At 42.0% G+C, this 26,742-nt stretch overlaps 2 protein-coding genes and 1 long non-coding RNA gene across 7 annotated transcripts in view; 1 reads left to right on the top strand and 2 right to left on the bottom strand.

Annotated features, from left to right (window-relative positions):
• trpm2 (transient receptor potential cation channel, subfamily M, member 2) overlaps positions 1 to 3,050 on the bottom strand; it is a 42,957-nt gene extending 39,907 nt beyond the window's left edge. Inside the window, 8 exon segments of the mRNA XM_079665766.1 lie at positions 123 to 256; positions 372 to 473; positions 475 to 536; positions 2,169 to 2,334; positions 2,336 to 2,350; positions 2,440 to 2,463; positions 2,466 to 2,607; positions 2,851 to 3,050. Of these exon segments, the coding sequence (XP_079521892.1) occupies positions 123 to 256; positions 372 to 473; positions 475 to 536; positions 2,169 to 2,334; positions 2,336 to 2,350; positions 2,440 to 2,463; positions 2,466 to 2,607; positions 2,851 to 3,035 (830 nt within the window). The 5' untranslated portion in view covers positions 3,036 to 3,050.
• A 3,287-nt stretch (positions 3,051 to 6,337) lies between these two features.
• Positions 6,338 to 9,899, top strand: LOC307029450. The gene is made up of 2 exons (XR_013805333.1): positions 6,338 to 7,818; positions 7,864 to 9,899. It is a non-coding gene; the product is annotated as an uncharacterized lncRNA (long non-coding RNA).
• Positions 9,900 to 10,094: 195 nt separating this feature from the next.
• Positions 10,095 to 26,742, bottom strand: part of LOC307029449 (hyccin 2) — a 47,018-nt gene continuing 30,370 nt past the window's right edge. For 4 of the 5 annotated variants that reach the window (XM_079665468.1, XM_079665469.1, XM_079665467.1 and 1 more), the window contains 8 exons: positions 25,907 to 25,987; positions 23,154 to 23,269; positions 19,574 to 19,669; positions 18,282 to 18,398; positions 16,305 to 16,392; positions 15,544 to 15,700; positions 14,651 to 14,845; positions 10,095 to 11,164 (listed from right to left, as the gene is read on the bottom strand). In XM_079665468.1, coding sequence (XP_079521594.1) covers positions 10,452 to 11,164; positions 14,651 to 14,845; positions 15,544 to 15,700; positions 16,305 to 16,392; positions 18,282 to 18,398; positions 19,574 to 19,669; positions 23,154 to 23,269; positions 25,907 to 25,987 — 1,563 coding nt within the window. In that variant the 3' untranslated portion in view covers positions 10,095 to 10,451. The remainder of the gene's footprint in view (positions 11,165 to 14,650; positions 14,846 to 15,543; positions 15,701 to 16,304; positions 16,393 to 18,281; positions 18,399 to 19,573; positions 19,670 to 23,153; positions 23,270 to 25,906; positions 25,988 to 26,742) is intronic. The other variant, XM_079665470.1, reaches the window with a different exon arrangement.

Here is a 26,742-nt window from a genome sequence, read left to right as displayed (position 1 = left end):
AGCAGCACAGAATTCAATCAGATTTGAGATGTTGTCTTGATGCCTTTGCAGATGCTACATCAGCTATTTGTAACCTTTGTTTCCAAGACGTTTCCCGGAGATGCATTTCTCCAGACAGCTACGCAGCTCGAATCTCCACTCCATAATTTCCCTGGGTCCCATCGTCCACGCAGCAGGAAGTGGTGTGGTTGTTATCGAGGCAGGAGAGTCGACCCTGGCCCTTGATGTCCAGCTCATAAAGGGCTGGGAAACAACCCTGCAGACGAGAAAAAAAGGGAAAAGGAGAAAGAAAGGCAGGAAAAACAACAGATATGTTTTGCAGGTGATGATTCTCGCCATAGTAAAAATGTGTGATTGTGTTTTTTTCTTACCTCTGGATGCACCAAAGCGTCCCTGTTGTGAATGGTTCCCCACGTTGCCACTCCGATAGCCACAATCTGGCCCTGCGTGGAGCTGCTGAGGGCGTAGTCCCTTCACAGCCTTCCCTACATGCTTCATCACACCTGTGTGCGTACCACCGGTGATGATCCATGCTCCTAAATACAACATGGGTGCTATTTAACCTTTGCTGAAGCATTCAAATGTCCCTAAGAGGCCTGGGCCAAACCAGGAAACAGGACACCAAAGTATGTGGACAAGGACCAAATACTGTGCAGAAATTGCCAATTTGTTTTGCATTGTTAGCCTAATTGTAAAACAGTGAGGCAAAAAAGTATTTAGTCAGCCAACAATTGTGCAAGTTCTCCCACTTAAAAAGATGAGAGAGGCCTGTAATTTTCATCCTAAGTATACCTCAACTATGGCCAAGACCAAAGAGCTGTCAAAGGACACCAGAAACAAAATTGTAGACCTGCACCAGGCTGGGAAGACTGAATCTGCAATAGGTAAGCAGCTTGGTGTGAAGAAATCAACTGTGGGAGCAATTATTAGAAAATGGAAGACATACAAGACCACTGATAATCTCCCTCGATCTGGGGCTCCACGCAAGATCTCACCCCGTGGGGTCAAAATGATCAAAAGAACGGTGAAACCAAAATAGAACTTTTTGGTAAAAACTCAACTAGACGTGTTTGGAGGAGAAAGAATGCTGAGTTGGCATCCAAGAACACCATACCTACTGTGAAACATGGGGGTGGAAACATCATGCTTTGGGCTGTTTTTCTGCAAAGGGACCAGGACAACTGATCCGTGTAAAGGAAAGAATGAATGGGGCCATGTATCGTGAGATTTTGAGTGACAACCTCCTTCCATCAGCAAGGGCATTGAAGATGAAACGTGGCTGGGTCTTTCAGCATGACAATGATCCCAAACACACCGCTCCGGGCAACGAAGGAGTGGCTTCGTAAGAAGCATTTCAAGGTCCTGGAGTGGCCTAGCCAGTCTCCAGATCTCAACCCCATAGAAAATCTTTGGAGGGAGTTGAAAGTCTGTGTTGCCCAGCGACAGCCCCAAAACATCACTGCTCTAGAGGAGATCTGCATGGAGGAATGGACCAAAATACCAGCAACAATGTGTGAGAACCTTGTGAAGACTTACAGAAAACGTTTGACCTCTGTCATTGCCAACAAAGGGAATATAACAAAGTATTGAGATGAACTTTTGTTATTGACCCAAATACTAATTTTTCCACCATCATTTGCAAATAAATTATTTAAAAATCAGACAATTTGATTGTCTGGATTTTATTTTCTCATTTTGTCTAGAATGAAAATTACAGGCCTCTCTCATCTTTTTAAGTGGGAGAACTTGCACCAATTGGTGGCTGACTAAATACTTTTTTGCCCCACTGTAGATGTCAGATGAGACTAAGGAAGGAAAAGCAAAAATAAACTCAAGTAAGAGCAATATTTTTCGTGTAAATTCTAAGTCGTTTTTCTTGTTTTGCTGCATTGCTACAGACTGTTATACATACAGTAGACACACTATACATTTAAAATCAAGTTAAACCTAAGCAGTATGAAATGGTAAACTGTCAGTAAGATTAGTGAAGGAGATAACTGCACTTTTAATAGCACAAGTTTGGGCAGGAGGAGTGAACCTTTCAGTCATATACAGCATATTTTATCACAGGCATACGCCCAAACTCCATAACTACACATGTTCATAAAACACATACATTCGCAGATATTCTGGCTAATCATTGGTAGCCCTTTACATATGAGGCTCACCTGTTGTCTGGGCCACTTTGATAAGACCTCTGTTGAACATGTTGTTAAGACGAGCCTTCAGGTAGAAGTTTTTAGCCCCCCCGGTCACTGAGATCAGCAGGTTGGGAGGGGACAGTCTCCACTGTTCAGTCAGTAACTGGTACAGGATTTCTGGGTTGGTGTCTGTCTGACACTCGCATATACTGAGAATGAAACATAGACAAAAAGGCGAGAATGAAGACAAACAGGCAAGCATGTAAGTTTATTAAAGTGGAAAGATAGGATAGTTCACCTTGCCCGTCTTTTGTCCCAAACCACAAAGCTGATGTCCCCAAAAGCGTCTGTGGGCACTTCATGGAGATGTCTGTGTTTGTGCCATGATTCGCCAGTGAAGTCCTCTGGTTTGATGGCTTCATCATTATGTTCGATTTTTGAGTAGCCGCACTTACATATGTCCTCTCTAACGGAGAAGAGAAGGAGCGAATGCTTGTAATGTCTCCATGCAGAAGCACAGTTTGACAACTGACAGATTAAGTTAACATAGCAATACACAACTGCCCTCAGGGTGGTTAAAGGCAAGGCCTCCTCTCACATACGCACAACAGAGATGCTGCAGTATGTCTGTACTGAGCAGCAGCAGCAAATAGCAAGGTCAGTTTAAAGACTTTTCATCACCACCAGAGCACAGAGCAGCTGATCCTACCTGACACCCTTTTCATAGAAGCAGCATTCCTTCTTGTGTATATTCTCCCTGGTCCAGGAGGTAAAGGCACAGCGCTGGAAAGAAGGGGAGGGAGAGAGATGCTTAGTGGGTCTGGCTGTGCTGATCGCCAGAGAATGAACCGGATGTCCCCTCCACCTCAGCGTCCTCCATCCTGGATGCAACATGGGGGGGCCAAGCTTCACAGATTTGCCTCAGGCTGAGAGCTGACAGCCTGACAGGAGAGAGGAGGCTCTGCAGTCAGGACTGTGGGTGCTGGACGCGCTCAGCACTGCATCAGTGATGTCAGAGCGGAGCTAAAGAAGAGCAGGCTGCTGAAACCTGACTAAACAAACGGGACAGAAAGTGGCCCTGTGCCAGCTCTGGATCAATAGATACCGCATTTCTGCGAGCAGATTAATTACACACCCAATTTAGAAATAAAAAATGTTGTAGATTGTTAATCACAGTAAAAAAAATATGCGTTGTTATTGTAAACTTACTTATTATAACTTAATATTATCCGGCATTGGAAAGTACATATTTGAGGTTTGAGATACTTTGCCAGAGTCTTTTTATTTTCATTTACTTTACATCTATTCCACTGAGTGATATATTGTCCTCTCTGCTACACCAGTTATTTTTCAGATAACGATTTCACTTACAAAACATATTATCATATTAAATAACTATTATTATTAAAATTCATCAAATGTGTTGTGTAGTAGTATAATAGTAATGTGACATGCAAACACTCACCCTTTTCATTCGACTAACCATCCGGTTCATGTCATATTTGTCGTGCCGCAGCTCCGGGATAATTTGCTGTGGGTGAACCTTATTCTCTAATTTAGACAGCATTTCTGAGGAAGTAAAAGAAAAATGTTTAGCTGAAATCATCCTCTTGGAAGAAGAGCTTCTTTTGGTGGAAGTCTGAAGAGACAGGTGCCAGTGTGCAGCTTGTCAGTTAATGGTTCCTAATCTATAACACTTGGAGAGCCTGGGACTTTAGTATCCTGACATAAGCCTTTATCTTACTGTCATGTGACCTGCATTCTCTCAACTTCATCCACCCAGGCCCCTGGAATCACAGCTTTCAATTCCATCAAATAGATTTTTTTTTCAAATTAAGAACCTACGCCTAATTCCACATATTTAAAGTCTACACTAACCCGTTGATTCAGTCATCACATCCTGCAGAGACAGTGCATCCTTCATGATGTCAACTGTGTGGAGAGGCTGTGAAAGCCTTGTTATGTTGCACTATTTAATGGCTCCACCCTCTCAAAACCATATTAACCTCTTCTGCTCAATCTGCTGTCCAGTCAGTCCTCACATTACAACCAAACTAAAAAGACATTAAGCTGTCTTGGCTCTTTTCTGCTGTAACAATGTACATTTCCCCTCTGTGGAACTAATAAAGGTATTCTGATTCCGATTCTGAAGGAGTGTTATATAGATTAAAAAACATGAGCACATTTGTATTGACATGTTTGAGAATGATGTGCACACATTTCAATGTAAATGTCCTCTCTGTGGGACTAATAAAGGTATTCTGATACAGATTACAGTCACCGTTTTCATCACTCATTTTGCAAACATTGGTTAAAATAAACATTATCGGTATAATTGACAGTTAACATTACCCTTTTTATTGCCGTCTGGTCCTCCTTCCAGTTGGATAAATGATAGAAGAACCAACATGAAGTTTCTGGTGTCTAACTTAACAAAACACACACTTTCAGGTGTGTGAAGTGATTTGTATCATGTCCTTTGCCAGGCGTTAGAGCCTATGGTTACCAGGTGACACCCCCAGAGTGTTCAACTAGGGATCTTGTTACTGTGTGGAGCTCTGATTGGCTCTAGTGGCTATAATATTGTTGTGTGTATTGTTGTCATTCATTTAAACTAACACAGTGTCTTTGTTTAATAGTTTTTGTGCCTGTCAGTTCAGGTATTTATGGATTACAATTATATGTAAACAGTGCTGTTAATTCAGTACAAAAAGGGACAAGTTTCCAGGAAGCCTTTTTTTAGCAAGTATGATAACTGATTGTTTTTAGAAGTTAATCATACTAAAAAACAGTAGACTTGTTTTGAAAAAAGTATTTAGAACAAAGTGGAGCTCATTCATGTCAATGGAAACAGCAGTTCATTTAACAATCCTGTAAAAGTTGAATTTAGTAGCTGTTCACAACACAAGTCATGGTTGTCATTAGGTGTTTAGTGCTCACTTTACTGCTAATGTTAGCATGCTAGCATGCGAAACCATCGTGGTTGCTAACTGGTTTTAGCTTCAGGAGGTTAAGTTAGCATGGTTCTAGTTTAGTAGTAAATTAACTATAATAAATCAGCTGGTTTGTTTGTTTAATAATTTGTTATGCATTTGAGAATTCAAACAACAAATCTTACCACAATGTTCTTTAGTAGAGCTCTTGCACCTTTAATTGTAGCCCATGTTATTCATCATCAGATGAAGTAGGCCCTATGCCCAGTTGTCATTTACTTCTTACATGTTCATATGGGGGTTTTGAAGCAAAAAAAAGTATCTTGTGATCTCTTCAAAAATGAATTCTCTACTAGAAAAACTATTTTGGAAATTCTCTTCTAGGCTATACTTTAGAGCTGAATAAGTCAGTCTTTTTTAAATGTAATGTTTGACTCCATTAAGTTAAGCCCCTGTTGTAAAAGCTGAAGTATGTTCTAGTAAAAGGGGTCAGAGGTGGAGGAGGCAGTTTTTTGTTCATGACATGTTTAAGGGGGAAGTGGCTTTGTAACAACACCTGACACAATACAAATATTAAAATGATTGACTTTTTCTGCTAGAATTCAACATCCAGAGTAAGAGTATATTACGGATACAGTGGTAATTCACAGCAGAGACAACTGTGATATTAATCATTTTTTCATAACTAGCAAGAATAATTTCATTCGTAGGTTCAACTAATTTACCTTGAAATGGTATGTTGTTTTGCATTACAACCACTAGGTGTCAGGACATCACCACTGATCACAGGTATTTCTGCAGTGAAGTATTTGAGTGCTTACTCAGTGTATATATTACCAAAAATAAACTATCAGATTGACTTTGAAAACAGTAACAATTACATTTAATTGATTAATATGAATGATATGATTCTTCTGGTTCTCACTTCAGATTTATTTTCAATTATGCCAATATTATTACATGGGTTGCAATCATCTATTGTTTTTAATGAAAATGTTGATTATTCCCTAATGTATAGGTACATATATAATGCCATAATTGTTTATAATCCAAGTAGACAAAAAAGCAAACCTCACTTTAAAAAAAGGGAACCAGACACGTTTTGTATTTTTCGTTTGTTTATCATTCTAGCTTATTCACTATATATATATATTGTCTAGCTATTGGTAAGAAAGATTAACAACGGTTTGAATTCTGACTTTAGGTCTGTAAGAAAGTCTTTATTTCTCAACCCTCTGACATTTTTGATCAGTCACCAAGTTAAAGTTTGTTGAAACTAAACTGAGAGCAATTGCTTGGTGATGACTATGATGAGCAGTAATTGTATTTAACCACTTCAACATAAAAAAACAGGCTGACGCTTAAATATCCTTTACGGCACAATATTTATTCAACAATATACAGATTAATTTCTCTACATCTCAGAATGATCTTCAGTTTTTTATATTTGTCTTGCTTTCACCTTTGTACATTTTCTATTTACAAGATTTAAAATAAGTCTTTCTCTCCATTTATACAACATCAATAGTACAGTGTTATCACGTCGTCCAGCAGCTTCCCTCGAAGCATCTAGATTAGATTAATCTTTGATAATCTGTTAAGATTTCAAACACCAGCTGACGTCTTTGAGCCACAGAGCAGCAAACTGACAGAAGGGCTTGACATGCACCAAAAAGTCCCGATGATGTGGCTTTCTGTCTGCAAGGGCAGTCAGATGACAAAAGGATGGTCCTCTTATTTCACCCACATGAGAGGTCCTGCGCTCTGAAGCGCCAAAACAGGGTAAAAACACAGAAAGCTGTTGAGGACTTTCTCCTTGAAAAATCAGCTTAAGTGCCTCTGCCCTGTACCACCCAACACGGATCAGTGACAGCCGGTAACACCAAAAACAAAACAAAAAAGGGAAAAAAATGTTGCATAGAATCAATTCCGACTTCAAGAACAGAAATGTTGGTGCTGCCATTTTTAAAATGTGGCTTTTTGATAATCTCCTGAGACCTTCCAGACCCCCGTTACATTTTTTTTTGGTTTTGAAAAGAAACAATAATAAATAGCTGTACCCTTAGACTCTAACAAAAATAGCATTGTGTTGAATGTGACATCACATAGAAGTACTACTTTAAAGAGACTAAAACCCTGCATTGAGTGTATACACATTTTGCACATCTATATATATCATTTCAATAACTATCTGAGGAGAGAGGTGGATGGATTAAAGTGCATTAAACTTTATGAAAACAAAGCCCACAGTTATCATATGCAGGGCAGGAAATGAACTCTCTTCACAGTGGCTGACAAGGACAGACTGAACCTTTTAAGACTTTTTTTGAAATGTAAGTGGACCTTTCTGGGGTTGCTATTCAACCAAAATGAATAAAATGTCCAGCCTCAGTCAAGTTGTATTAATATTCATCAGCTAGTGTTCATTTCCTGACCTGATCACATGCAAATAACACCAGAAACATAAGGATATTCATCTATCCGTAACTCTACAGTAAATCGACAAACAGTACCAACATTGCTGCTGGTATCGGTAAGGGGCACTCATTAATGACATGACCACGTCACCAGTTTTAAAAACAGCAAAAAAGGTGCCACTCAACTCACGGCAAAATACAGCAAATGGGAACACGGCTTGTTGAGAGCCTCACAGCACAGGGATGACAGCAGACAGACTGGGGGAGTGTGAACTGTAGCTGAACTCCTCTCTTCATCCTCCACAGTCCACAGGAGGAGCATGTAAGGCCAAAGAGCCCACCATCGAGGCTCTTTGGCCTGAAATGTATAAGGCTAAAGCGCACACAAGTCTCACTCTGGACTAGGAGCAGCAGCTGTGGAGGTTTTCCAGCACAGTGGAAGCATGAGTGTGTGGGGTTTTTCACTGCAGACTGAACTGACTTTTATATACATTAATCATTCATCCTCATTTTAAACAAGCACGTGCGCAAGACATGGGGAAAAATGCAATACAACAGCTGACATCTACGGCACACAGACGCATAATATACTGCTTTTACATGTGAACAGCAAATAGTGATGACAGTGAGAGTGCAGTGTGACGCACACACCTTTGATGAGTGAAGAGGAAACCCATGGCAAAAAAGGTGAAGCTGCATCTCAGGGCATGTTGAGCCAAACACCCTTTTTTTAGTCCATAAACTTTGAAATAGCACAAGTAAACAATAAAAGAATAGGCAATAGTTTTTAAATTAAGACAAGCAAAGCATAATTTCCTTAAGGAGAGGATGTGTATTGGCACATCTGGCAAAGACAGGGACAAGACTTGGGTTTGGCTCGCTGGCTGTTTCTTGCATCTGAAACAGCAGTGCTTTGCAGGGCACTAAACATGCAGACAAGCACGCCGTGTTCAAATCACTCAGCCTGGCAGGGAGCACTACAGAAGGCTAGCTAGCACTGTGCGCAGATGCAGGCATTTAACAGCAGAGAAGATCCAACTCCATGCACATGAGGATTCAAAAAAGTGCACTTTTACATTAAAACAATTGAAAAAGGAGGACATTTCTAGGGAATTCAAATAATCAGGTTATTCCTGATGTGGGTGTTTGATATATAACAGAAAACCTGAAGACAGTTGTGTTTTGCAGCTACGTGATGTGCATGGTGCGACTGAACTGAAATGCAAAGCTGAGATTTCCACGACTCCTTACATGGACAAAGATTTGACAGTGTCTTTTTTCAGTGTGAGACAGTTTGGTCCCCACTATTTACTCCAACCTAAAAGTTCAAACCTTTTCATCTGATTGGGAGACAGGTGTCTGGTGGCAGGGTGAACACACAATGAGGTAGAACAAAATGTTTCATGAGCATCCAATCAGAGCACAAAACGTAATCGTCATGGTGACTGCTGATGATGCGCAGCGACTCGTGCAAGCCTCAAGAGGGCAGTACGTCACCGAGACACCACACACAGACCAAACACCTACAAGAGCTTTGAAATGGAACGACCCATTAAATGGTTTGGACCATCATAATAATCCCATATTAAATACAGCCGGTGTCTCTTAGCTTCAGTCTCAAACCTGCACTGTCACTGCACAACGTTTTCATCCAGTTCTTCCACAAGATTCAGCCTCTGATTTTCAATTTAAGTCACAAGTTGCTTTCCTCTTGTAGCTGCACAGTAGTGTTTCTTAAGATTTGAGTTAAAAGCCTGGGGCAAGACAAACCTGTACCACTTTCCAGTTTTTGGTTATAACAAAAAAGGTAAAATGAGAATATTCTAATTACAAATAAAAAAGGAACTTCATGGGATGAAAACTGGAGAATCACTTGGGTCTGACTGATTTCCATCAAATCATTGTCAAACAAAAGCAAAACAAATGCTTTCTTCTTTGGATTGTGATTTAAAAGAAAAACATTTTAAAAGGATTTTTAATCAATAAAACCATTTATGCCTTATTATTTATAAAAAAAACAGAAAAGCATTTAACAAGGAAGATAATCAGCAAGAACGATTGCACGTGAGCCCGGGAATGAAAGGGAAGGAACGAAGAGAAAGAGCACTAATCACTCTTCTCCACATGAGCGACTCTAAGTGTTATTGCTGATTCATTTTTGTCTGATTCAGTCAGAAACTCAAAAATAATCTGATTTCCATATTTATCTTCTACAGCTAGCTTGGCATCCTTCGCGTGTTTTCTCTCGTTTCCTGGTTTCTGGGAGTTTCTGTGTGGAATGATTGGTCAGACGGGAGGATGCAGTGACATGCTGGACTGTAGTTACAGCAGTCAACGTTTACTACTTTTCTATTGTTGCATTTTCAGTCACGCTAAACCCACCAACAGCAGTTCAGAGTTGTAATGGAGGTGGAGAGACAAATCACACACACACACGCGCACACACACACACACACACACACACACACACACACACACACACACACACACACACACACACACACACACACACACACACACACACACACACACACACACACACACACACACACACACACACACACACACACACACACACACACACACACACACACACACACACACACACACACACACACACACACACACACACACACACACACACACACACACACACACACACACACACACACACACACACACACACACACACACACACACACACACACACACACACACACACACACACACACACAGATAGGTAGACAGAAGTTGTCACAGTAGGGTTGGAAAGAGTTGCAGAGAAAAACTGCATGAGGATGAGTGTTATGAGCAGGTATTGTGTGTGTGCGTGTGTGTGTGTGCGTGTGTGCGTGTGTGCGTGTGTGCGTGTGTGCGTGTGTGTGTGTGTGTGTGTGTGTGTGTGTGTGTGTGTGTGTGTGTGTGTGTGTGTGTGTGCATACCATGCCCTGCACTACATGTTAGACCTGTGATATGATCTGCATGTTGAAACTGGGGGAGCGGGACTGCTTGGTGAGAGGAGCTCCAGTGGACAGGAGGTCCTGGGCGTCCCCTGGCCTGACGAGGTGCTCCTCCTTCAGGCTGATGGTGGAGTGGCGGTGGGCGCCACCCTCTGGAAGCCCTCGCTCTCTGTCAGAACCCCCCGCCGCCTCCTCTCGCTCGTCATCGCCTCCGTTCAGGTTGAAATTCATGCAGTCAAAGGACTTGCTGGAGGAGGTGCTGCCAGTCCGCACCAGCGTGGGCCCTGCTGGGAAGCTCAGGTGTTTCTTTCTGGGGCTCAACTGGATGGCATCCAATTGGATGCTGGCTGGGGGCGACGGCTGCCTCTGTTCGTGCCTCAGCACGGCAGCCTGGTGATCCGCTGACAACTCTGCCTGTTTTTCTGCCTCCCTCTCTCGCTCCCTCTCTGCCTCCCTCTCTCGCTCCCTCTCCCGTTCCTTCTCACGCTCCCTCTCCCGTTCCTTCTCACGCTCCCTCTCCTTGTCCCGGGACAGCCGGGCCGTGATGGCTTTCTTGATGCTGCTGCTGCTGCTGCTGTTCAGGCTGCCCCCCCTCTGCCCGACGCCCGCCTTGGTGCCGCTGGGCTGGCTGCTGTTGGACGCTCCGGAGGAGAAACCCTCGTCTGGGTCGTTGACATTGAAGGAATCTTCCCCGCCGCTCAATCCATCAGCATCTGCACATGAACACGCACGAACACAGACAGAAATAAAGCATGATAGACAGACAGAAAGGTGAGCAAGGACTAGAGTCATGGTGACAAGTTAAATCCGAGTGTGAACAAAACTTTAAATCCTATTGCTCTAAAGTCTGTGGCACAAAGTCATACAAAAAAAAAAGGAAAAATAAGTATTGACACAGCTTCTGCAAGCAACAGGCAAAACACTTAAGACATGTTTTACTCTAGTGCTATAATTCAGAATATAGACAAAATGTCACCTTAATCCATAGAAAGCTCCATAACTGATGATATTAGTTAAAAGTGATGTAAAATTGCCTGCAACAAACTGCACTTAATCTATGCAACAAGCCTTACAATTAGGGCTGCACGATATATCGTGTCGTGACGATAATCGCGACATTCACAACGCAGGATTTTTTTTTAGGACTTGCGATATTAAGTAGGCAAATTAACTCAAATATGTCATGTTACAATTATTTTGCTGCTTGCTACAAAAGGAAAACTTGCGCAGCTCTCATGTCAGGGGTACTTGAGTGAGTGACATGCAGGCTCTGCATGCACAGCAAACCACCAATCACAATCAAATCTCCAAAGCACACGGACCCGGTGATTAAAAGTAAAAACACTGAATAAAGTAGTTTCATGTGTTCCTCCAGGGCAGTTCGGCGCTGCTAACCGAGCTAGCTCAGCTTGTTGCTCTGATAACTTCAAGAAAGGATGGTTTGCGGGAAAAAAACTGCCTTTTCTTCAATTCCTGTATGTTTTCATATCGCAATATATATCGCAGGGGGGGGGGGGGGGGGGGGGGCTGGAATCGCAATGTCATTTTTTTCCAATATCGTGCAGCCCTACTTACAATGTTAAGAGATTTTATATTCAGTGCAGAATAAATGAATAGCCTTTAGCAGGCCAACACTCAACAGACAACGCTGCTTCATTAGCTGGTGCATAATGAGGGATCATTCACCAAACGGCTCAATACGCTACACAATGACCTTCAGCTTTGATCATCTGATGTAATTCAGATCGACTTAAATCTGACCAGCTGTTTGTTTAGGAAAGGTGGGAGCTCAACAACCTGCCCGATAAGTCTAGCATAACACGTTATGTTCAGTATAAAATAAGAATGATCTCTGGAGATAACTGATACAAAAGGCACAATATTGTTATAAAAGCATCTAAACAGAACAACGTTAATAGTCCAGCATTGTTTGAAAGCTGAAAATGGAAAAAGATGATAAATTGAGTTAGAAAAAAGGCACGTTATTGACATACAATATGCAGGGTAAAGCCTGTTAAGACACAGGATCAGCCTTCTGTCTCCGTCATGCATCGTTGTGACAAGCAAAATTAGACCACAGGGAATCACAGGCAGCACCGGAAGAGAAATAGAGAAATGGAGAAACAGAGAAGAAAAAGGTCTGGACTGACATGCACATAACATAAGGAGAAGACACATGCTCTCCCTCGTTCCTCCTGCAGCACGGGCCCAGCGGTCAGAGGGAGGCGAGCCTGCCAATCTGTGGAGAGCACCGAGGCGAGTCGCACACCTCATCAGATCAATAGCACTCCGGTTAGAGCTGACAGGCCACAGGGCTGAATGGACCAGCCTGCAGGCCGTTACTAGTCAACCCAATGCTAGATGAAGAGCTAAAACATACCTGTCAATTTGCATGTTTAGGCATTTTAACTAAAATGTGTCTTTTGTTTGCGCAACACATTCATGTGCTTGTTATTAGTCGCCAATCAATTCAGTATGTGATGTGTTTAAGGTTTATAATCCCCTGCAGTAAATATGTATTTGCCTTCATGTTTTAATGTATCATTTTTAAGTGTGCCAATGGACTTGTGAGGCATTTAAAAATTCTTCCTTGATGGTGCATTCAAATAAATGTTAACGTATGGAGCTGACTGCCAAATAACTGTGCCTACTTTTATAAATATGAAAGGCTGATTTGAGTTTTAAAATAAAAAAGGTCCAAGTAGTCGAGCGCTACTAGGATCTTTTGAGCATCTGGTAAGTAAGTTGAAAAGCATTTATCATCATGGACACAAAAAAAACATGAAATATATTGCACTAAATCTTTTTGGCAATCAAAACGTGTCAGGCAATCAACCAAACTAAACATAAAATATTTAGATTTATTTTCATCAGGCTTGATAGATAAATATAATTGAGTATCATCCGCATAACAATGAAAATGTACACGGTGATTTTTTATATTATAGCCTAACGGAAGCATATACATTTGAACAAAATAGGTGCAAGCACTGAGCCCTGTGGCACTCCATGGCTAACTTTAGTTTGATTGATTGATGGCTTCAAAGAAGGAAGTACAATTAATTACATTTTCCCCAGGGAGATTTCTAAAGTTCTTATAATCAAAGAAAGTCTGGTACATCATGGAGAAAGGTTGTGATGCTAATTACATTTGTAGTCAATAGGATTAAACATGCAAATCCATTAGTTTGGTAATTTCTAATATCATTGCAATGCAGCCCCATCCAAAATAAACGTGTTAAGGTTGGTATTACTATTTGCAACAGAATGTCCAGTAATTGCACACAGACACTCAGTGATCAAGATTAAAACATAGAGCACCCACACAGAGAAATGGACACACATTCAACAAGACAAAATGGGCCATAAGACTGACGGGTTCTGGCAGTGAAGTAGCTTTTGTTAAAACTATTGGATTTGTTAACCTTGACGATATTCAGTCTGCTCTCTTGGCCTTGTCATTTGAAATGTTAGTGTTTCAGGGTTACATTTTTCAAAGCTTGCCGTAGCGTGCCCATGCATGATGAAGTGTTCCTTCCCACTCACTGAGCTGAAGAAAACAAACATGGAAGGACAAAAAAGTTAGCATACAATAAAAGCTGCTGAACTGAAATACTGCAGAATGGATGCAGCAGACGGTTGCTGCTGGCCTGATTGACCCAACGCGCGATGGCACTACACAAGATGCCAGTTCCTCTGTGCCAGTTTTGTAAAATCTGTGTATTTTCACTGTTAATACTAACAAATTATCAGGCAAGGAGGGTTGAAAAAGCTCAGAGTAATAAGGCAAGCAGCAGGCCGGGCACTGATCATGCTCAGTGAGTGACAAGGGCAGCAGTCAGAAGTATGTTGGAGGCATGACGAGGAAAAAGAGCAGGTATGACATGATGGCAGGCCCATGCAAAATGGCCACACTTCCTTCAAACCCAGAATAAGCGACTCTTCCATTCTTGGATTAGACTAAAAATAGCAGTGGTCTAGTAGTAGAGGGGTTGTTGGCAGAGAGTCTTTTAGACTGGATGAGTTAGTATACTCTGGGGAAGTGAAGAGGCGGCCAATATGGGTACGGCAGAGGTTAACTCCCTCAATTTGAAGGAGGAGGAGAGGAAGGAGCAGGAGGAGGGTTGGGGAGATACAGATCGAAGCGGCACCTCCTCCTGAGACCCTCTCTGCTCTGAGCGTCTGCCCCTGTCCCCTACCCTCAAATGTGATGGGGGGAATGATGCCGCTGCTGCTGCTGTTGCTGTGGTGGCTGTGAGGCCGCCCTTCTCTCTCCTCTTTGGTTGCGGGGTCCCGGGGAGTGTGCTGATGCTGATGCCGGTGGTGGTGCTTGTTGTAGCTAGGAGGATTGACGATGTGGCTCAACTCTGCAGCGGTTGAGTCGTCAAAACAATCTGGGAGTCAACAACACAGACGGGGAAACGTGTTTCTTTAGTGGCGGAGAGGCTCGGCTGATTTGGGCCTCATGCTGGGCACAACGGGTCTAACAGCTGTCTGTAAATTGGTTCATAGATTACAAATTGATAGTTTTAAATAAATGAACTGCCCCATTTATCACTCAGGTTAAAATGGAGTCAGTAGGATCTACACAGGCACCATTTTGTCGGGTGTTTCTCATAAACGGCACACCTCAAATTTAACTGATGACACAAAGCACAGCACACACTTGATAGACAAGACGAGCAAAATAAGAGCAGTGAGCGGCAGAAGCACTTTAACACAGAGAGGCTACATAACAACAATTACATACTGACATCAAACCATTTTGACGATGCTCATGGTGTGATTGTTTTTTACACAGAAACAGAATTCCTTCCCACTGCTATGGACAAACAGGAGGAAAGTTATTCTCTCACCAAATAGTTCTCTCATGTGGCATTCCACTGATCGGGGGGAAACGTTTGTAAGTTTCATCTTAAATCCTAAGAACACTGCTCCTTTTCCTTGCATAACATAACTCCAACTGAGCTAAATCAATAATGAGGCCACTAGAAAAAAGAGGTATTGTAATGGATCTACTGTGCTGTCACATCTACCGAGAGCTCTCCTGCTCCACTTCTCTGTTGGCTGCAGCCATGACGGCAGGTCTTACCCTCTCTCTTCCAGCGGTGGCGTCGTATGGAGGCGGTGGTGATGGCTGACATGGAGATGCGGTTGATTGTGGGTGTCACCTCCACCTGGAGCACCTTGCGCCCCCGTGGCTCATCGGGAGCGCTGTCTGGCAGCGAGTTCTTCATGGCGTTTGCCAGCTGGAGATGACACGTACACAGAAACCAAAAAAGTAAGACAAGATTGAAAGCGTCATTATGAGCCCGACTTTGCTGATTTATGATAGATAGACAGAGAAAGATATATACTTTATTCATCCCAAGTTGCGAAATTGTTTTGTCAAAGCAGCAATTAGAAATACTACATTTCTTAAAAATTGAATAAAATACGAATAAGCATTTCTTTTTTCACAGGATGACCCTGTCTGCTTTCATATTGTTTGTCTGTTCATTATTGTAACAACAACGAAAAACAATAAAAACAAAGTTTAGAAAAAAATAAATAAAATAAAATACATATATTCAAAACGAAAAAAATAAAAACAAAGTTTAGAAAAAAGAAATAAAATAAAATACATATATTCAGACCAATAATACACACTACAAAATATACAGCATAAATGAGAATACTCTCTAATATACAAATCAACTAGGGGTCAGAAACATATTAACATAGTGTACTATATACATTAAAAACGTCTATGCTGATTTGTGTAAAGTTTGGCAGATCAAAAGCATCATTAGACTATAGTGTCGAGTTATATAAGGGATTGACTCCACAGACACACAGTGCTGGTGCTCTTACCAACAGAGGCTGGGAGTAAAGCTCCAGCTGGGCTCGGTAGAGAACGTCCTCCAGAGCTTCCCGGCCCATCTCCCACTCTCCATTATATCTAAACATCACAAAACACAAAATCATTTAACGTCATGTTGCGAGCCTATTTGCGTAAACAGGAGCGCCTGATGAAATGCCTTGATGTCTGAGTCACATCCTTGTGAACTATTATTAGTTCTAAAGTAATGCCTGCAGCCTGAGTGAGGGAGGGAAGGAGAAGCTATCCAGTCAGGGAGTTGTTACGTCTGTCACACTATTGTCTGTTTAACCATTAAATTACCATTCCCTGGCCGTTTTTTAAAACTCCACCCTGGTCATTTGTGTGGGGTTAATGTGATGAGCTGATATGGAAATAGTTCGCATAAAGGATGCATGGAACTGGAGGAGTGGTTTCAATGTTTTGGAATGAATCTTGATAGCTTTGCATAAGGTGATTTCACAACCGTGCAGTTGAACGAGATTAATAAAAGGAAAAGCAGCAGGAAATAAATACATTAAACATTTACAAAAAAACTGCACGGCTGAACTCCCTTTGATCCACGCAGGCGGGGACAAATGCGTGAGCGTCTCTTTACACTTGAGATGAAGGGGAAGCTGTGAATGGGCAGGTTAAAACAGACTCTGTGATGTTGTAAGGATGGAAAATCTGTCCGGAATACATTTCAAACCTTCAAAAACGACAATCTGGCATGTGTCTATTTGTTCTGATATCCCTGCGTCCTTTCCTCTCGTTCTCCTTATGTGGTATTATACACTGTAGCATTAGCAGACTTATTAACCTAAATCCCAAGAGTGTCCTCAATGGATTTGTATTTATCTGCCATTCACATGCACCTGCTAGAGCTCAAGGTGAATGTGAGCCTTCAGGCTGGCACTGAGGGTGACCTATGGTAGGGATTACTAAAAAGGCTACTATTCTTACACCCACACACTTCTTTTTCCAGCAGAACTGACTGCTTCAATCTCCTGATTGCTGCATTGCACCCTCATGGGAGCGATGAGGTAGCATGCATACTCATTCCCTCCACCCTCTCCTTCTTCACAATCCTTAACCGTGGTGATTCCATTTACTCTCGTATCAGGGGATCCATCTCGAGGACGAGCTTTCAACGTGAGGCCGTAATCAGCTTTGCAACAATTGTCCTCATAGGGGATGAAATCACCTGCTCCCAGAATGCACTGCCGATGGAATCAGTCCGTACAGCGGGGAGCTTCAGTCCTTGGTGGAGTACACTGTTAGGAGATTTTCTGCAGAGGATCGCGGAATACTAGCAGAGACTGCCCTCATTAGTGATGTCCCGCAGAGCCACATAAATGAGAAACAGTGTGTTATGTAGCTCATAAAGGAACTCCTTTAGGTGATGATATCTGTTAATGTGCGCAACAAACGAGAGATTATCACTCTCCCTATTGCGTTTGATCTTTTATTTAATGTCCTCCATGATCTTCCCAGAAAGAGTGGTGATGAAAAAACGGCAGGGAAGAAAGCCAATTGTACAGCTCTAATTGATTTTTTAAATAACAATGTATCAAATGACAGAGTGGAAACAATGTGACGATCAGAAAGGGGTTGCTCGTAGTGGTGAACTTACAGAGAATCATCACCCCCCCACAGCTTTACATTTTTAGCGATTTTCTGTTCATTGTTTTACTGTCAGGTGAAACTTGATTACCTTGCATCACTCTCTGTTCCTTTTTGGCAGCAGCATCTTTTTTTAATTATTATTAGATATTAAACAAATCCCCTGTAAACTATTCGCTCGGGGATAGATAGTCAAAAGGGAAGACAGAGGCAGTAAGCACCTAGCAACCAACCACAGCAGAGCATTTGGCAGCTATTTATCACATATTTCCCCCAAGAGTTGGTCGAGAACAAACTGATCTAAAATGAGTAGCTGTTTGCTAACATGTAGGAAACTATCGGAAATTGCAGCTTGAGATACATACATGGCGTGATAAACGGCGGTCAGTATCTGCACCATGAACTCCGGGTCGAGCAGCACACGGTTGCACGGTTCCCTCCAAAGCTTCTTCTGTTGCCGGGGGAACCCACACACACACAGCCTGAGGAGTAAACAAACAAACAAAGTCACGTTAGTAAAATGAGTAAAGATGAGCCTTGAGGAAAACAACTGTAGCAACAAATAATGTAATATTTTCAAAAACTGTAATGAAATGTCATTTTATATTATAATTTAAGAATGAAGAAACATGTCCTTACTGATAATCTAATAAAATATTTTTAACTATAATGTATTGCCTACAAGGTGGATCTTTTACTTAAAGCTTCTGATATAACGATGTTGAGGAATAATGTAATAACTTTAAAAAGTATTATTTTTTACTGCAATATATAACAGTGTCTTTGAAATGTTTTTTTAAATAGTACATTAGGTCGATCAAAATGATGCATCAGTTCTGAAAAAAAAAAAAGACCCATTACATTATTGGTAAAACTAATTGTATAATAGCAGTCAGGACATTGGATTGCATCACTGGTCAAGATATAACATTATTATTATTACATTTTCATTAAGGTGAAGTCCAAATGTAATTCAAATTTGAGACGTTATTGTATTTTTCAAGAATGATGACATTAGGTTGGAAAAAGATCTTAACAAAACATCATTCACTTTAGAAAACCACACAAACAGCAAGGGGGGGGAAATGTACTCTCCACTTGTAGAGGTCAGACAAGGTCAGACGGCGGGATGTTTGGGGTCTAGATTCAGACACTGAGCATTGTTCTGGTGCTTTGAAGTGTTCACAGTCTCAGTTTGCCGTCTGTCTAGACCGAGCTTCCTTCAGGCGTTGTCCGCCTCCCAGTAGGGAAGTCTTCAAATCCTGGAGCGCCTGCGAGCTGCGGTACAGCGACCACAGGGCGGCGGCTGCACTACACAGCCTCACATTGTGAATTCCTCATTAAGCCTTTCTCCTCACTCCAGGGCATCGCTGTGTTTCCCAGATGGACAGGTATCCAGCAGCGATGCTTTCATCCGCAGACAACTGAGCCTTTAGGAAATAGTACTTATCAGATCCTCCTGCAACCAGGGCCGTCTGTATCAAGGTCAGAGTATGGCTACAGGGTGGAGGACATTATTTAATGCTAGATTCAGTAGAGCATGTAATGGAGGTAGGAGAGGAGCAGGTGGTCACTCATAGGGTAAAGAAAGGACAAAACGTTGGACAATAAAAGACCAGAAAACATTCCACATTCTTTTTACATTAGTTTTCCTCACCGTGAGCTCATTCTGCAGACAGACTGGTAGGAGGACAGAGGCATGTACACCACAGCAGAGTTGTAGCAGAGCATGAGGAAACACAGCACTTCAAACCTGCAATCATAAAAACAGTCTGAATGAAGCACAGTAGAACAGACTGTCATTCACTCCACCAAGAAGGATATTATGTAATATTCTAAAAGCAGCTTTCATTAAATTCAGCTAAACCCCAACCTGTCCAATTATCGTTTAACATTCTATTCTATAACGTTGAAATCTTTGCTGTAGACAATTAAGTAGAGGTGCTCATGCAATTTATCAACTTTGAAACTGTAAAATAGTCTGTTAAGCAAAACGGCTTGCCTAAGCCGTTTTGTTCCTAGTGAACTACCTATGAATAAAAGCCTGCTGTACTGCAGGGATCGCCCTTAAACTATCAACACACCATGTCTGTAGAGTCGGGACTTTATTGGAGCAATATTCAGCAATAAGGCAGCAATGACCTTCGCTAAAGAGGTTATGGTTCAGTTTTTGTAAATGCCCCATTTTCATAAAACTCGGAGGAAAGGTGTAGCAAGGGATAGTTCAGAAGCCGTTTTGGAGCAGATCTGATTCACAGGGCATATGCACGCATTATATTTAACTTTTGTTAAAGGTGCTATACGACATTTAGGCTGCAGCCACACAAGGATGATAACGGAAAGTTCGGAAACGCACCGAAATCGTTATCAAAAAAGTCTTCCGTCCACACGCTATACGCACCAGAAACGTGTCCGTCCACGCGAGACCGCTCGAACCGCTGGAGACGCTGTAGTACATATGCCGGGCCTGTAATAGGCGCTGTACTTCTGCCACAAAATGCACCAAAAGCAAAAAATCGTGCTAGTGGAGCACGCTCAGGTACTGCGGACCGCATGAAGCTTAGCAGCCTCTTCACACTAACGAAGGATCACTTCTAGGCAGGGTTGGGAGGGTTACTTTGTAAACGTAATCAGTTACTGAATACTGAATACATGCTCTGAAAGTAATCAGAATACAGTTACAGTTACGTGACTTAAAAATGTAACGTATTACTTTTAGAATACTTTTGGAATACTTTCTTTTTCCATAACAGATGGGTATGTTTTGGTGAACAGCTCTCTCATCTGCACCCCACATAAAAAACATCACCCGGACTGCATTCTTTGTCCTGTCTTAAAACCTTTCCTTGGAATATGTTATGTATTGTAAGGTGTCCTTGGGTGCTTTGAAAGGTGCCCCTAAATAGCTTGAATTATCATTATTATTTATTATCTGAACCCATGTAATAACTTTTAAAACTGTTTCCAGTCACCATGCATTCAGCAGCAGCAGGCCTTTCCCTTTGATTTGATCCCGTTATGAAATGTCATGATTTCGACAATAAAGAAATGCTACATAAACGTTATCTTGCACATGTTATCTAACCATCTCCGTTTCTAACTTTCAATATATTTAAAAAGAGATCACTCTCTCTCATCTGCGTGCGGGGGCGGGGCCTCACAGAAACGCTGCATCTCTCTCTCTCGCTCAGACATGCTGCAGCGCTGTGCAGTGTGCACACAGTTCTGCCGGTAATGAATATTACATTTTGTGAGGAAACTTTTCCACCAATGATTCCAATAAGTATTCCAAAATGTATTCACTTCAGGTTTACGAAAGTAACTGTAATCAGATTAGTCGTTTTTCAAATGTAATGCCAGCTGAATACAGTTAGCCTATTGTTGTATTCTGATTACGTAACGCCGTTACATGTATTCCGTTAAAACCCAACCCTGCTTCTAGGCTACTGTCCCGCAGCTGCTGCCTCTCTGTTGGACTCTGTCGCAGCTGGGCTACTGCTGTGGTGCGGAGCGCATTAACCAGACTCTTCACAACGAAGGATCAGTTCTTCTTCAAGGCAGGGAAGGTTACGCAGTCTACTGACCCGCAGCTGCTGCCTCTCTGTTGGACTCCGGTACTGCACATTACTCATGAGACGTTGTAAAAAAATGGGTGGGAGGCAAACGCAGTAACCACTCCGCCAACGCCACAGTCACCCTCGTTGTGCGGGCCGGATGAGAATGTCTGGCGGGCCGGAAGTGGCTCGCGGGCCGCCAGTTGGTGGTCACTGATCTATCTGATAGAGAACTGTAGCCGATACGACTGTTATCGTCCTCGTGTGGCTGCAGCCTTAGAGTCTTCAGAAAGAACGCACGCACACGGCCCTCACAAGTGACTATGGAGGGGACTGAGCTAAAAAGTGGGCTGCTTACACGGTGCTAACGGTTTACTTTGGCAACAAAGGCAAAAATAGATAAAACATTATAAGAATGATGTAAATTCATATCTGTTGTATTGTTTTCACTTGTTGCAGTCAGTGTGTTGCGTGGAAATCAAAAAATATACCTCATATTCTCGACAATTCAAAGCCATCTGCTGCCGTGAAACACTTTGGGTTATTTAACGTAACCTTGGTTCTTTGATAACAGAGTGAGGTGTTTCAAAATTCAAATGTCATGTTGACAAATGACGCATACAATGAAATATTACATTAGAGTTAAGGGGTTTGTGGTCTTCTGTTTTGAAGGACTGCAGACACATGAGGACAATTCTCAAGATCATTTCGGACAGCGTTAGTAAAGTCTCATAGATCAGTGATGCTCCTGGTGAAGAGACATGGTGTTGAAATGAGAGCAAAACAACCTACTTGAAGTGATCCATTTTCAAATCTCTGTACAAATATCAATATTTTGCATCCCCATTTGGTGCATGTGTATTTTGGAGAGTGTGTGTATTGATAGAGTACATCCAGAAGGAAGACCTCGAGTGTAAGGGCCATAATTGACTGTGCGCAGGGGGAGGTAAATGGCCTCGTTGTATATCATCAGTCAGAGTGAGCCGGCAACGCTCAGGAGCTTCAGGCTTTCTTCTCATAAACACTATCTCAGGCCCGGGCACACAAATGGGTTTCCAGATAAGCCCAGCCCTGCTGAAATCCATTCAATGTATTTATGACACTGGGGGGACGCTGCTTTGGACAAGGCTGGGATGACCAGTGTGATCTGTGCTGCCCCCACACCTCTGAGGTACCAGAGCTGATGCTGTGTCAGTCTCTGCGCATGTGTCACTGCAAACAAAAAGCACCACCATTTTCTGGCAGGACTCCAGCACGCTTCATTACTATGCCAAGATTACCATTCATCCACAGCTGCAGAGAAAATTGTAAGAGCCAAGAAAGCTTTCAGGTCTGCTTAGTCTGGGCAGAAGAGGCTGAATGAGAGTCGAGGGTTATGCTCTGATCATCTTAAAAGGTATTTTTCATCTTATGGGGAAGGGTGATATGTGAAAGAAAGGAACAAAATAAATAGGAGGGAATGATGACAGTCTGGCGGTGCCACCTGTGTTTAGTGAGGCTAAACGGCCCACTGCGCTGCCATTTCTCTGTCTCCAAGAAGCAACAAAAGGTTCGCCTCTCTGGTGAGCCGTTCAGAACAGAAGACTTAGCATAATGTCTCTAAACGGCTGCCATTTAATCCATTTTGTGGCGTTACTGCGTCTCAGATTATTCCCTGTCTGTTAACAGCTGATGGAGTGTTACCTGTTCTGAGCGGTGAAGGTCTCTCTCTGCGGGTGGAGGCCGCTGTACACCACTCGGATCAGATCATGTTGACAGAGGGCCCCCTCTGTTAATGCCATGGACCCCAGGCTAGAAGGCTAAAAACAAAAATAAACAGTTTTAGTTTACATTTTAACTAATAAATAGCTAATAAATATTACCATGAAACTTCCACAGCAGATTGCTTACATACAGAAACGTTTAAAAAAGTTATTTGAGATGTCATGTACATTTACATATGCAAATGAGGAATGATCTTATTCCGCTGTGAATGCTAATTTGCATTTGTTTCCAGGATCGAAATCTGAACATTTGATAAAGCCGTTTCAAAAATCTTGAGTTATGGGTTTTGAGAGGGAAACATGGACAACTTGTTGTGTCACAAAACAGAAAAAAGTTTCAAAATAAACAGAAAATATGTTCAAAACTGTCAAAATACAGTCAAAATAAGCAATTCCCCAATACATTTAGGAATTAAATGTTATATAAATCAGTTAATTCATGATATCTTAAAAGCATTTGTAAAAACCTTCATATTATAGACGGGAATGAAACTGGAAAATTGTCGCCTGTCTCCCATTAATTAAACACTTGTCCACTGTGGTGGCTCTTACAACATGCTACTAAATTGACGATGATGATGTTGCGATTGTAATGTGGAGCAAACAAGCTGTTGTGCCCATCAAGTTGTTGATTGACAAAGGGGGGCCTCTGCTCTGCTCAGATGGAAAACTGCTGTGATTAGTGTTCAGATTTCATTACAGACGATTGATATTACAACTGGACCTCCGCCAAACTCTCTCTCCCCTGAGAGCATTAACTGGCAGCGCCTGATTGCTTTCTGGTCGCCCTATTTATTGGTTCTAAAGTTGGGATTTGTATCCATGTTCAGCGAGAAACTGCTGACTGCACAACTTTGCCACTAAAAGTTACGTGTTGCATTTCTCCCTGTATCTTCTACACAGCCCTTCATGATACATTAAGCTTAAAATGTTCCTTTCAACCATTTCATCCGTGTTTCTATTTGAGTCCCTCCACTACCTTCTGTGCACCTATTCTGACAGGTTAGGGTGTCCTGCAGTGTTTTATAGTTGAAGTGAGACACCTCACCTGAGATAAAGATAACCTCCCCTACCACCATAAAGGTCATTCACTTTCATGAAATAAAACATTAACCTTTTGTGGTGTAAATGTCAAGGTGTTACTTCAAACATCACATGGTGAACCTTTAATAAGTCAGGCACTCGTTTCAGCTGTCACTACCTGATCTGTGATGCTATTAAAAAAATGATACAACAGATATGTAGTGAGAGCAAGAAGAAAAGCGTCTGCACTGTATGAAAGCAGGAAGTTCCACTGGTTGTCTAATTAGCTTAGCTACAGTATTTGTGTTTTAAAACATATTTCTAATGTGTTTCTTTAGCTCAATCGGAATAATCAAACAGAGCAAATAAAGTTGATAGAGAATAAGCAAATCCTTTTTAAACCCTGTATTTTATTAAAAACAAATAAAGGGGAAAGTACTGTAGCACAAGTAACGACTGAAACAGTGACAAATAACTGTTAATGTCAAAGTGAGAATATGCTACATGACCACTCTATTCTGATGGCGTGCGGAACAAAAGTCACCCCTAAACCGACTTGATATTCTGTCATACGTATCTTGGGTGATGCCTATTGGTGATGGAGGGGGGGCTCTTTCAAAAAGAGAGACTGGGGAGCAGGCTAATGCTGGAGGTCTGGGGAAAAGGCCCTGTGATGCGTTGAGCCGTACTACAGCCTGGGAAGCTTGATGTGACTCACACACGCACCAAGACCTCCCCTCACCCGCCTCCATGCTTTCTTCATTCTCACAGCATGGAGGGAAGAGCCTCTCAAGCTTGTAATTACAGCGATGAATCGCCCTCAGCATGTGCCACACACTGTAGACCCATCGACACTCACGAGCACACTCACAAGCACCTACTGACGGCTGTCATACTGCATGAATAAATATTGTTTGCTCTGTTTTGTGTTGCAGAAAAAACCCTAGAGACTAGCCAAACACTGCTTCTCTCTGCCCTCAGTAAAAGATTCTAGGTCAGCAGTCCCTGTTAAACAACTTCCTAGTGAAATCCAGGTCAACACAACAGTCAATACTGTGACCTGTTTTAGCAGACAGGTTACTAACGATGGATAGAAGTTTAAAGTCAGCTTATTTTAAAGCAACAGAAGAACCTGCCTAGACCTTGTATGCCTACCCACATTTTCATGCTAAATATTTTCAAAATCAGACTGGTGGATAACAAAACTAAGAGAGTTCAGTCCTTCTGAGAGACTTCAGGTGATAGTTAGTCAAAACTAATTATTACCCTCAGGCTGAACATCCTAAGAAAGAGCAAAAATAAATGGGACAATCTTACTCAAAAGGTGATTCATAGTGAACCTTTTGCTGTACACGATAAGTGAGCTGAGGAGGCTTTGTTCAGTGTCTTCTGACACCTTTAAACACACAGATGGATAAGACCTGAAGGTGAGGTTAATGAAAATGGACCTCCTGTAGCATTTGACACTGAGGAGTTGTCATCTCCCAAACAACCACTTAAATAAATCTCTGTAACAGTCAGCGGGAAGAATGCAAAGACAGAGAGAAGGAGACGGATCAGCAAAAGAGGACGAGAAGGGCAAGAACAGTGAAAGTAAATAGTAGAGTGGTGCTGTATATACGAAAAATAATTCATAGGCGGGAGCCCCACCTCATGGTAAATCGATGGTTTGGACAGAGATGGGATTGTGAAGGAGAGGAGCCTGCTGTTGCCCTCTTTGTCAACGATCTCCTGCAAAACAAAAAACAGAAGGAAAAAAAGACAGAAAAAATTGTTATTACAGGAAAAGAGAATTGTTTTAAACAGTGTTATGCTTGATTTTTATCTATATTCAGCTTTCAATTCTGATTGCAAATCTTTTACCCAGATAAGCCCTTCATTGGGCGAAAGCATTTGGCAGCATACGGATGACTGTACCGTCCCCCGACTCTCACGCTGTTGGTGTAAGACTGGGACGTGTTATTGACTGACAGATTAAATGTCACTGAGCACCATCACCACTCAATTCCAATTGTGATACATAGCCCAAAGATGAATGAGTCCATGAACATGATGCCGTTTCTAAAAGTAATGCCTGATTATCTGAACCAGTCGCAGCCGCAGTGGAAGCGATAATGAAGTCCATTCACAGAGACGTTGAGATGAGCATTCTTCATTTGCCAAAAAGCACTTGCTATTCCTACTTTGCTCTGTAAACCAATTACGTGCCGTCGAGGAAGATTCAAGAGGTGTGTAAGAGTCATTATCAAAGTAATTGTTTTTACAACATGTTAGCCTAGTGGAAAACTGATTGGGGGACCTAGGCTATTTTCATTACGCTAGCTTGTGCTTCTTCACGTCCTCTCTCCACCCTGAAAATCGTCTCCACTCTGCAATCGTGGAGGATCTTCAAATCCCTTAAATGCACCTTGAGGAGACGTGGAGCGAGGAGACTTCTAGAGGCGCTTAGAGCAACTTAACACAGGAGCATCCTAAGTAGAAGTCTT

The sequence above is a fragment of the Notothenia rossii genome, assembly GCF_949606895.1.
Source record: "Notothenia rossii genome assembly, chromosome: 2".
Taxonomy (NCBI): Eukaryota; Metazoa; Chordata; class Actinopteri; order Perciformes; family Nototheniidae; genus Notothenia; species Notothenia rossii.
The sequence above is the reverse complement of the archived record's forward strand: the minus strand, read 5'-3'. Positions and strand labels throughout refer to the sequence as shown.